At 41.9% G+C, this 12,323-nt stretch overlaps 1 protein-coding gene across 1 annotated transcript; it reads right to left on the bottom strand.

Moving 5' to 3' along the window:
- Window positions 1-2: 2 nt before the first annotated feature.
- On the bottom strand, window positions 3-12,273 carry DCLRE1C (DNA cross-link repair 1C). Its single transcript, XM_021531018.2, is given in 15 exon segments — window positions 3-1,359; window positions 1,361-2,298; window positions 2,775-2,875; window positions 3,725-3,813; window positions 5,365-5,419; window positions 5,583-5,719; window positions 6,309-6,410; window positions 6,927-7,067; window positions 7,237-7,309; window positions 7,555-7,656; window positions 7,735-7,790; window positions 8,426-8,485; window positions 9,668-9,752; window positions 11,970-12,021; window positions 12,150-12,273. Coding segments are annotated over 15 exon segments (2,139 nt in total). The 5' UTR covers window positions 12,259-12,273; the 3' UTR covers window positions 3-1,320.
- Between the last annotated feature and the right edge of the window lie 50 nt (window positions 12,274-12,323).

Genomic DNA, 12,323 nt, shown 5'->3' with positions numbered 1-12,323 from the left:
GGTTCTGTTTTGTCTGAATTTATTCACAGAGGTAGTTTTTCAACAGCAGTTTCACTCATTCAGGCTTGCTAAAAAACCCCCAAAGTTGGTAGATCACATTTGAAAATTAGGTTAACAAATCCCAGAAACAGCAGAAAAGGTAACAGTAGGAAAAATACATGGATCTTTAATATCCTTAGAATCATACACAGATTATGGCAATGCTTTGTCCCTCCTGCCTCTGTTCCCTGTGGCAGAATGCTGGTTGGTTTAACATTCATGTGTCACTAAACCTGGCACAACAACTGAAGGTACACTCAGAGGGGAGGGATGTATGCTAAATTATGTTTTAATTCTTTGGGAATTAAGACCATGGATGGGAGACCTCAGGGATTTTTAAGATTACTTCTGTGGTTTGGATATTTTGTAGGCACTCCAATTTAGGAAAAACCTGAATAACATTTCTATGTTAGAAGCTAAGAATTTTGGCAGAGAGTTATGATGGCACATGTGCATGGAGAATATATTGTCTTGATTTAAAACAGTGAAGTCTGCAGAGTGTTGCAGAGGAGGTGAAATTTGGTAGTACAAGAGCCTGTCTGGGATACAAGGTTACCTTCTGTGGCTGGTTTACCTGCCAGAGCAAGACAGGGCCGGTAACTTGGGAACCACAAAATTTTAAGTTTTTCTGAGAACAATTCAGAACCAGAACACAGAGGAAGTGATGACAAGGTGTTTGCAATGAGTTGGAGGTGAAGCATAGACAGCAGTCTGCAGTACCTAACTCGGGAGTTAAAGGTCAGTGTAAAGAGAGACTTTTTAAAATTAACAATTTGATTTAAAACAAATTAAAAGCCCCTCACAACCTCAGTAATTCTCTAATCTGTTCTGCAGTTCTTTTTAAAAATAACTGTAGTCATACTGATTAAATTTTTATAATATTGATAAACAATGGTAATAGGGATTAAAGCCAAATTACAACTGCTTTGTTTGCATGGTTGTTCTTAGGTCTTCCTCCCCACAGTTAATAGTGTGCTATTTTATTAAAACCTGAGATCACATTACAAAGGCAAACTCTTGGAGCTCAAGATAAATACTAAATTTCATTTAGTATCCCACCCATAGTTTTGTCTGGTCCATTTTTTGTCTACTTACAGTCCTGGAGAATTGAACCTTGGGAGGTATAAGGCTTTTATTGTCCCTCCTGGCAATACTTTCTGAATACTTCCTTTTCAGTATTTCATGGAAAGAACAATAAAAAGTACACAGGCTGCAAATTCCTGGTTCTGACAGCAAGATACTTTTGAATTAATAATGACTCAGCATGACTAGACAAGGTAATCAGTTATACCTTTTCTCAGGAGACTTTTTTCTCACTGATTATGTTTTCACCTGCTGCAAGCTTCTTGTATAAATGGTGCAGTTTATCTGGCTGAGGCGCTTCAGCGCCAGGAGTCAAGGGAATTTCAAAGTCAGAGGAGCTCTGGGAGTCCCTCCTCAGCTCCAGATCAGGAGTCCTGGAGCTGTCACTTATTTCTCCCAGCACATCCTGAATGTGGGCAGTGCCATCTTCTGCAGCTTTCTCACAGCCTTTGCTTTTCAAGCCACAGGCACTGTTGTGGGCACAAAGTCTGTTCTGACCCGGTGGCTTCCCCCTGCTGCTGTCCAGCTGAGTGTCCCTGGGACTCTCCTGCAGCACAGGAACCAGTGCTCTGCTCCCACCTGTGCTCAGGTCCAGAGCACTTCTCTCCTGGGAGGTGATGAGCACCGTGTCCATTTGGCTATCCCAGCCCTGGCTCCCCTGCTCTGATATATGTGTTGACTGAGAAGAATTTTGAGAGGAGATGTGTGTTGAGTCACTTACTCCATCTGAATCGCTGAAGAGTGACTGGGACCCGCCAGCATCTGCTGAAGATGGGATGTTGTCCTCATTTTCAGAGCTTTCCTCTAGTTTATTGCCTGTAAAAAATTCATCCCAGCAAGGGACATTGGCATTAGACTCCTGCTGGTCACTAACTACTCCATTGAAATTGGCTGTGGAAGTGGCATCTGGATCATGGGAAAAAAATTGAACTGTATTTTTTTCAGGTTCTTCTTCATTTTCATCATCATCATCATCATTTGATTCTTCACAGTCCACAAAGTCTATCTTGAGAGAGGTGTAAGTTGTAGTCCCTCTGTAACTTTCTGTGCTCTCATTAATGTTTCCTTCAGAATTTTCAGACTGTCCTGTGCTGGAGGGCCTGCTCTCTCCTCTCTGCTGTTTTGGAATCTTAGGCCTTGTAGAAATTAATTCTGAATCAAAGAGATCATCTTCATCTGGCAAGAAACAAGCAGAAAATCACTAAGAAAAGTTCACATCTCTGCTAAAATCTTGTTGAGAGCAAAGTTTTAATAAAAATTCATTTAGTATAAATTGAGGAAAATATTCTTTAACCTAGCTGGAGATTTTGCAGGATGATATTAACAGTGTTTGCCTTGCCTTGTCTAGCGCAGTACGTCACAGAGACAGTTGGAACAAGTTTTCCTAGGGCTGGTCTGGGACTGAGGAAATGAACTCCATCCAAAAACTTACAGGGCTGTTGAGCATTAAGTACATTTGAAGACTGCAAACGTGTTTTCACACAGTTAGCTCTCTCATCCTCCTAATGCCTAAGTTCACATAATTTCTATTTCTGTTTTCCAGCTGTTGCTTTGAGCACACAGACAGACTATGGTGAACACCAAAGCTTTTGGCACCTCTGCTTAGTCTCAGACTTCTGTTTAAGGTGCAGTAGCAGCAGCAGAACCTTTACCTGTATCAGATAATTCTCTCTTGTGGGCTCTCTTCAGTGTTCCTAAGGGCTTGTACCTGGGTTCTGTGATTCTCCTGTATGACCTGCATAATGGCTTTAATCTGAAGGGAATGAGAAAAGCAGTTAATATTTAGAACTCAGCAGATGCTTTCAGGAGCAAAACTAAATCCTTTAACTTGTTTTAAGTACAATGCTCCATGCCTTTCATAGGCACTGCAGCAAAAATGTTAAAGCAAAAGCAATACCTAGGGCAATGTCCTTGACTCATTAATGAGCTTCAGCAGCTGAAAGGTAGAAATCTGTCCTTTCAGTATATTTACCTTAAAACATGTACATTTTTTGGAAACTATCTTGTAGTTCCTTACTTACAGAAGACAAGTTGACGGGGTTCAAAATCTGACTACATTTTTATTCAGTAATTATTACGTGAAAGTCTCCTTTCTTACTAAGAAGAAAAAAGGAACAGAAATCTTTGTTCTGTCCAGACTGAGACACCACAGCTCTCCTGCTCCCCAAGAGTGCTTTTTAAGCTATCAACATCTACAGCAGCACAGAAGAACTGGCCTCTCTGATGCTGTGCAGGGGAGGACTTCAAGTCCCCAGAGAAACCACCTTTAAAAGAAACTTCTGAGAAGTAGCAATTACAAATAGAAATGGGGCACAGAACAGAGTGAGATTAATCTGTGTTCAGCTTCCTCCCAAACAAAGTTTACTGGCAGAAAAGCCTCTACACACAGAAGTAGAATACAAACTCTGAGACTCAGCTCAACGTACACGTATGCTTCAGAAAGCTCAAGTCTGTGGGACTGAATATAGAAAAAAAATCTCAATTATCAGACAAGTAAAACAAAAGGCAGTAGCCCTCCTGAGAGGCTGGGATTCAGGAGGGGAATTGTCCTTACAGGAGCAGAATTTGGATCACCTCCCTCCAGCAGCCACTTGTCACTTACATGTCCATAACTTTGTCCTCTGTCACACCCACTGGCAGTACATTGGGATACACATTCACAGGACAGATATAGCTCAGGAAATCCTTGATCTGAATTCCAGAAAAGAAGCAATTTAACAAATTAAATCAACAGTTAAGAATGTCACTTAAAGGCAGCACTGATACAAGCACATCCAAAAGTACTACTAGTAGTCTTTATGAAAAGACCAATGTAGCCCATGACTGTCAAAGTGGGTATGCCTGGAACAAGGAAACAGGCCTGAAAGGATGCTGAGAACTCACTAACACCTAACTGCAATTACCAATTACTACACAAGACCATCACTGTCTCTGAAAGAAAAGGCTGGACAGACCAGCAATGTTATCCAGTGCTTCCTTGTCTTTACTGTTGCTAATTTTTTCAAATTTTTCTTACTGGAGTTCAAGTCTCCAGTTTGCAGATCAAGTATCCCTTTCCTATTCCTAAAGTCTCTCCTGAAGTACCCTGTAAAAGCCCATTATGACAAAACACACTGTTTTTTCCAAGCCTTACTCTGTCATCTTCTAGATGATCTCCAGGACTTTTCTTTGAGAATTGTGTCTGGTTCGGGGCACTCCTGCTGAGCACAGGAGACACTTGCAGGTTGCAGATTACACTGCTATCTGTACAGACAGCAGGACTGTCCTGGAGTGACCCATCATGTTATTGTGATTTTGTATCTAGCAGTTATTTACTGTTATTTCTTTGCCTGTTACTGTTGCACTTGTTAGGAAACTGTTATTTTTCACTTCTATCTACGCCTGTTCATTCCTTACTGGTGGAAAGAGATTAGTTGAACGTCTAAAGAGAGACAACACGTTCCAGCATGTTATCCTTTAAGTTGTCTCAAACCAAGACAAGGACCCATCTATTTTTGCATGTGGAGATAGGAGTGTTAGTTACACTACCCCCCCATATTCCACCAACAAATTCCATATTGGGACCTCCATTTAAAATTCTACATGGCAGAGCAAATTTAAACTTAGTCAGGATCTTAAAAACAGTACTGCCTTCCTCCATTTTGTAATGCAAGACTTTGTGACAGTTCATTGTTAGCACTGATCCAGTTTCAGTTCAGTTTCTTAGGAGAAAGTAGTGTTTTTAGATCTGTATCCAGTCATAATAAATGAAAGTGTGTGATTGTAGTGAGGATGCTGCCATGACCAATTTCCTTTTAATCTTTTATCACAGGAAAAGGGGCAAGAGCAGCAATCAGGATGAGAAAATTTGGTTTAAATATGTAGGCTGAGAAAAGAAGGCAAACCTACCCAAATCTGAGTCACACCAGAAAACGACATATTGTAAACTAAAACTCCATGCTTTAAGCATTGCATGGTTACACAATAATCTAAAATAGAAAGGCAGTCAAAACAATTGTAGAACTGAGAACTGAGAACAGGAAATAGGCTTGTAATCCTGTTCTACTTTTACAAGTTCCTTTGCAGCTATATAAAAACAAATTTCTCTGTCTTCAGCATTCAGAACTTCCTATCTCCTTACATCTTATTATTGACAGGATTTTTTCTTATTATGATAAATCCTGTCATCCACTCCAGAATAATCAAAACTCTTTTACATTTTCTTAATCAATATATACTCAGTACTAGAATATGTATACAAACCTCACTGTACGAAGAGTGGAAAGAAAAACAAGCTCTGTACGTTCTCTCCCCAGTCCTAAGAGAACAGAAGAGTCACAGAAATTAGGTATCTGCTCTTCATCTGTGGTCAACAGACCAGCATAACTTACTCTTGAAGTCCACTCTGAGATTCAATTATACACATATCAAGCAAGACACAAACTTGAAACAACAGGCTTTTGTGTGACCCAAATGCTCACCTCACTATTACACTGGTTTTCTTTTTCCTTTCCCCAAACCACATTGTGGAGGGTTTGATGCTGATTATGTGCAGGGGAGTTCCATTAAGGCAAGTCATCCCACAGGGCAGTCTGTTCCCTCGGAAGCAGTCATCATCCTGTCCAATGGATATAAAATTAAGTTCTACAGTGAACTTTTTAACCCAGAAATTAAGCAGCATAGCATCTAGCCAAACCATGTTCCTCTTTCACATCTAATTCCCTTGAAAGACCCTGTCACATCTTGGTTCTTTAGTGCAGCTGGCAGAGCAAATCAGCCAGAGACCAATGCCCCAGTGTGCCATCCCAGTTTCTACCTGTGTTTGTCCAAGCTGGAGCCTCAAGCATGATATACATCCTGGAAATGGATGGCCACATGCTAAAACCACACAGGCACCATCTGAGCAGCTCTTGATACATTGAAATGGGTAATACCTGATTGATCTACTCTGCTGCTTGTCTCACTTCACTTAAAAACACCATTTTCAGGCTTCAAATACAATTAAATTACTTCTAGCATAAGCTAATACATTTTTCTCGTTTTTTTTCCTAAAAATACAAAACAACTTCAACCCACTAAGGTTTTTACTCTGCTTCCATTAAGTCACCATTTCACCAGTCTTCATTAACCCAAGAGGCCCAAAACATCAGCACCTATAACCACATTTTGTCAGCAAAGTCAGGGGAGGCTCTGCAGAACGAACGCACCCGAGGATGTCGACAGGCGTGAATCTGCGTGCGTTGGTCTGTGGTAACATGGCACAGGATTTCTGGCATGTTTCTGAACATATCAAGTTTGTTCATGTGCACCTAGAGAAAGCCAGAGTTTACTCTTTATTAGTGCTTGTCAGACTGCAGCTGGAGCAGCTGCATAGGTGTGATTCTGCTCTCCTCAAATGCTGGCAGGCATTTAAATTATTACTTCAAATAATGTCCAAGCAGAGATGTGTCAGCCAAAACTTGGACATCTAGAACAAGTAGAACATACCACCTACACTGAAGAAGGCTGAATACTCATGAGAAAATCAGAATATATATACTATTAATGCTGTATGCAGATGACTTTTATCATTCACAAAATAAAAGGGAGTGAGGTAAACACTGACCTTGAAAACTGGGAATTAACATCTCTTTGGAAAGTCCAGATGTTCCAGACTGAAGTTAACTAGTTACCTCATTCTAGGCACAGCATTCTGCACTTTTTAAGGGAAGTTAACAGGCATAACTGTGACCTAGAGCAGTCCTGCAAATAGCCATTGTCAGCTCAGTGTTGGCCACAATCATTACTGAGGATCTGTTCCAAAGCAACAATTAGAGAAACATTACCTTGATTCCGAGTTCCTCACTGAGGTTTATGAATAAATACTCATATCCATAAGCAGCTTTGCAGTTCAGCCACACAACATGATAACGAGACAGTGAGGTCCAGCTTCGCACTAACTCCAAGATCCCATTTAAACATTCCTCCTGAAAAGTGTAGAAAGTGCTGTCAATTATCTTGAAAGATACTTCCAAAGTGCTGTGATTTAGTATTTCAAAATGGCATTTCATTGCCTTGTAAGACTTACCTAACAAAGGGGTAGTTAATTAATTAACATTTTTAAGGGTCTTTCTTCTCACAATTTATTAGACTTACCCGGCTTGGTATGTGATAAAATTTGGGATCACAAAAAGTGGTATCCAAATACACACTCTGGATGTCTTTTACCCTGGAGGATAGAAATGTGATATCAGAGTAAACATTGTACCACAGTGCTAAGATACACCACTTCCTCACTCTTCAAAAGGAGGTAATTCTACCTCTTGATTACAAAGAATAAGTCAAAGGGGGCTTGTAACTGCAGTATTGCAATTATATTTAATCTAGAATAAAAAAATGAGGGAAAAATAATACCTAGCCAATTGTCCATGCCATATGATCTTCTGTTCTTTCTATATCCCACTGATAGCTCACCTGGTCCCTGAATGCAAAAGCTCCATTCTGGCTGCTTCTCCTTTTGCAAGTCTGAAATCCCCTGTGTATAACACAGTGCCATTCTCACCTTCGAACAGAAACCTGCAGAGAGCAACATTTGGGTCAAACTCCTCATTAAATGCCAGGTGGTGAAACATTTAAAGTATCGAAAGGACATACATGACTGAACCTGGACAGTGACCAGCTGGCAGAAGTGTCACCACCACATCTTCTTTCTGGAAGAGAGGGATTAGCATTATTTTCAGACTGTAGTAAGTACTTCCAGTACTTTTGTCAGCACGGTGAGAGCAATGCATTACTCCCCACAGCCTTCTGCAGCATTTAGCATTGCTTTTAAAACCAGAGAGTCTCTTCACACTGCAGTCGCCATCCAGTCATGGCAGACAAGAGAACCAAGTATTTTGTGGTGCTAATAAAGCAAGTTGGACAGAAGACAGTTCTGCTTCCTTGGTTCCTGGTGAGCAAGTACAGAATAGTTTGAGTTGGAAGGGACCTTTAAAGTTCATCCAGTCCAACTCCCCTGCTATAAACAAGGACATCTTCAACTAGATCAGACTGCTCAGACCCTCATCCTCACCTTGAATGTTTCCAGGGATGGGGCATCCACCACCTCCCTGGGCAACCTGTTCCAGTGTTTCACCATCCTCATTGTAAAATGCATCTAGTCTGAATTGAGCCTTTTTTAGTTTAGAACTACCATCACCTTTTTCTGTCACTACAGGAGAGGAGGGGCACATACATTTTAAAAATAGCTTGTGCACTTCAGATGCTGCAGCTGTGTTTCCTTTACTCATGTAAACAGCATTACTGCCCAGGACTGACATATGAATCTTTTTTTCCTGTAACTTACCTCACCAGATGTTTCATCCTCTAAAGAAATCTGAGTTGGTGTTTCAACTTCCAATGCAACCTGTAACAAAATTATTAATTGCATTATAGGAAATACTGAACATTATATTTCATGTTTATGTCTTGGTATTTATTATGTAGACATCTGTACCACTCACTCTGGCTAATGCTAACCCTGTAAAATTAAACTCATTTTCCAATAGTAAGTCATAAATATCCATTTCCAGTGGAATAAATTTGCCTTAAAGTTGTCTAAAAATTAAATGGAGATACCTCAACCAAGGTATGGATGCCTAAAAGAGTTAAGAGTGTTGGACTTCTATCAGCAACAGCTTTTGTTCCTCTGGATGGATCATATGCCTTACTTTTGGATGACTGCAAAACCCAAAATTCCAGTCCCACAGCAGTGGATCTTGCTAGGACAGCTCTGTGCTGCAGTACTTCCCACTGCCCCCTATTACCAGAAGCCTATTTCCAGAGCCCACAAAACACTGGGAGCACGTATTCCTGTATTTGTTATAGTTATATATTGTTATATAAAAAGATAGTTATTTTTATTTCTGTAAAAAAACCTCATGTTCTGTTTTATAATTAATAATTATTATATGATTATAGTATATATAATATTTTTATAGAAAAAATTTGTTATATAATTATTTTTATTTATGTAAAAAAACCTCATGTTCTGTTTTATAATGCCTGCATCTGCAAAGAGAAGGAAGTAACTGTAATAATACTGATCCCTTGCAGTCTGGCTCCAAACACTGGAAATCAAGTAAATTTATTAAGTTTTTCAGTGATTTTATACTAAAACTTCTTCATGTTATAGTCTATTTTCCAAACAGCAAAAGGAAAATCATATAACTTCAGATTATATACACTCCAAGCAATAAGAGACTTTAAATGAAGTGAAAGAGAAATAAAGGACAGAAGCAAAGAGATGTGAGCAAGGTAAGGAAATGAATATAAATTCAAATGTACAAATTATCACTGTAAGGATGAAGGCCATGTAAAGCTGAAGTTGAGAGAAAAGGAAGAATTTTTTTGGGGAAAATAATTAAACAACAAACAGCAATAAACCAATGGCACATGGCAAGCAGCAGGAAAGGCACATTGTTGGAAGTGCTCAAGCCCTGAAACACTATCAACACCAATATTCAGACACTCCTGAGGAGCCGAGAGCTGTTTCTTTCTGAGAATCACTGCTTTACAAGTGCTATTTTCAAAATAAACACAAACTCACAATATGATTCTCCCAAAACTTGTATTTCCAGTTAGTCAACAACAATTCCTTAGTTACAGGTGAGCAGTATAGTTTAACTTTCAAGCTGTGAGGAGACAAAAAACACAGATAAGTGTTTTTTAAAGTAGACATGAGGAACAATCTAACGACACATCAGCACCTGGCACCCAGTACATCAAACCCTGCACTCAGAAACCTCTCATGTGAGGAGACCTGCAGAGCTGGAAGCCTGCAGGCTTCTCTTCAGCACAGCAAACCCAAACCTACCCCTGTGTGCCCCTGCCTGCATGGTTTTGTGCAGACACAAATGCAGCGTGTGGTACATGGTCATGACCTGTCTGCTTGTTTCTCCACCCCTGCAACAGGCATTTGGGACAGTCAGCACACAGAACATTCCTTATGAAGTTTGAGCTGATGCACAGAGACCTCATGAGCAAAGAGAGATTCTCTGCTTGCATCAGAGGAGAAGCAACATCTACTTAATAAACCAAAGACAGCGTAGGAACTAGTCCACAACCTTCCTGGGCCCATTGCCACATTTGATCATTCTCATGGTGAAAAAGGTGCCCTGGCTCTTTCTTTATGCACTTCCATGAAAAGTCTGGCTCCATCTCCTCTACCCCTACCTGCAGTGGTACACGATTGTCTCCTAAGGCTGAAGACATCCAGCTCTCTCAGCCTCTCCTCACACATCATGTGGCCCTGGCCCCAGACCAGTGTGATGATGCTGACCAAAACACCTATCAATTTATTATCCAGGGGACCCAGGGCTGGACACAGTACCCCAGAAAAGTCTCACAGATGCTGGCCAGAGGGGAATAAATGTCTTCCTCAAACTGCTGACTACCTGCTTGCTTATACGCCTCAGAGAGCACAGCTGGCCTCTTCACTGCACAGGCACAGCACTGTCTTTGTGTACCAACACTTCCACGGAATAACAGAGAGATCCTCATGAAGCTCACAACACGAGGCCGAGTGTACCTGAATCCGGGCAACCCCTGGTATCAAAACAGACTGAGGGATAAATGGGTTAATAGCAGCCCTGCAGAAGACTTCAGGTAATGGTGGATGAGAGGCTGGACATGAGCCAGCAGTGTGCATTTGCAGCCCAGAAAGCCAATCTCATCCTGGGCTGCATGCTCAGCACTGTGGGCAGCAGGAAAAGGCAGGGGACTCTGTCCCTCTGCTCTGCTCCTGTGAGCCCCCACCTGCACTGCTGCATCCAGCTCCGGGGTCCCCAGCACAGAAGGACCTGGTGGAGCAGGTCCAGAGGAGGCCACAAAGATGCTCAGAGGGCTGGAGCACCTCTCCTGTGAAGGCAAGGCTAAGATAGCTGGGGATTTTCAGCCTAGAGAAGAGAAAATTCTGGCGGGACATTACTGGTACCATTTGACATTTAAAGGCGGGTTTCAAGAATTATGGTGTGGACAAGAGGAGATGACTTGAAATTGAAAGGGGGCAGGTCTAGATGAGATACGAGGAAGAAGTTTTTTACAATGAGTGAGGGTGGTGAGGCACTGAAACAAGTTGCCCATCCCTGTGTGAGAAATGTATATTTGATGATTGGCTTTTCGTGAATACTATAATGAATATTATATGTGTAATGTTAGAAAGTTATGCTGCATTAATTCTCTTACATAGTGTGTTAAATACGGTTTTAGGTTCCAACATAATGTTAAAATAGACACTATGTATGTGGGGGGAGTTTTTTTTTAGGAATGAGATACTCGCTTTGAGGAACACCTAAATATTCCAAAGGAGAGGAATTTATGGCTTCTTATCAGAAGAAACTAATTTCTTCAAGCCTTGCTCAGACTCGAAGATGCCATGGAGATCAAAGAAAACAGTTAACATAAAACAGACAGAGTTTCTTGTTTTAAATAAAATGTATGCATAACCATGAAGGATATATAAATATGCAACAAGTGTATTGTTTTAAGGGTGATTCCTTTGTTCACAAGGTATGCTTTTCGCGACTTAAGTGTCCGAGAGCATCCGGCCGTCCATAATTCTTTGCTTTTTATTGTCTTGTAATTGTCCTAACTCTAAGCTTTATTACTCTAATTGCATTATTATTTTAATAGCCATTTTATTATTATTAAACTTTTAAAACTTTAAAAACCAAGTGATTAGCGTTTTTCACACCTGGAAGAGTTCGAGGCCAGGTAGGAGCAACCTGGTGTAATGGGATGTATCCCTGTCCCGTTCCCATCCTGGGATTTATGACCCATGGCAGCTCCCGGAGCTGTTTAGCCGCGCACCGGCCGCCTCCCCTGAGGCCGCCCCGCCACCAAGCCCGTACCTGCCCTCCAGCCTCCTCTTCAGGGCGGTGGCCCGCAGCCCCATCATGTGATCTGGGGAGAGAGGCACGGGTCAGCGGGGGAGGAGGGACACGGCGGGGGAGGAGGGACACGGCGGGGGAGGAGGGACACGGCGGGGGAGGAGGGACGCGGCGGGGGCGAGTGGCCCGGCGGGCGCTCACCCTTGTGGCAGTGCGACAGGAAGAAGGCGCGCGCGCGCAGGTTGTCGTGGTCGAAGCGGTCGATGGACGCGGCCGGGTACTCGCGCGTGCGGCCCCCGAACCGGCTCATGGCGGGCGGCGCGCGCTTCCGCCCGCCCGACCCCCACAGCCAATCCCGAGCCGGCCCCGGCCCCC

This window comes from Lonchura striata, chromosome 5, assembly GCF_046129695.1.
Source record: "Lonchura striata isolate bLonStr1 chromosome 5, bLonStr1.mat, whole genome shotgun sequence".
In the NCBI taxonomy this organism is placed as follows: domain Eukaryota; kingdom Metazoa; phylum Chordata; class Aves; order Passeriformes; family Estrildidae; genus Lonchura; species Lonchura striata.
This window is presented reverse-complemented; position numbering and strand designations above follow the sequence as displayed.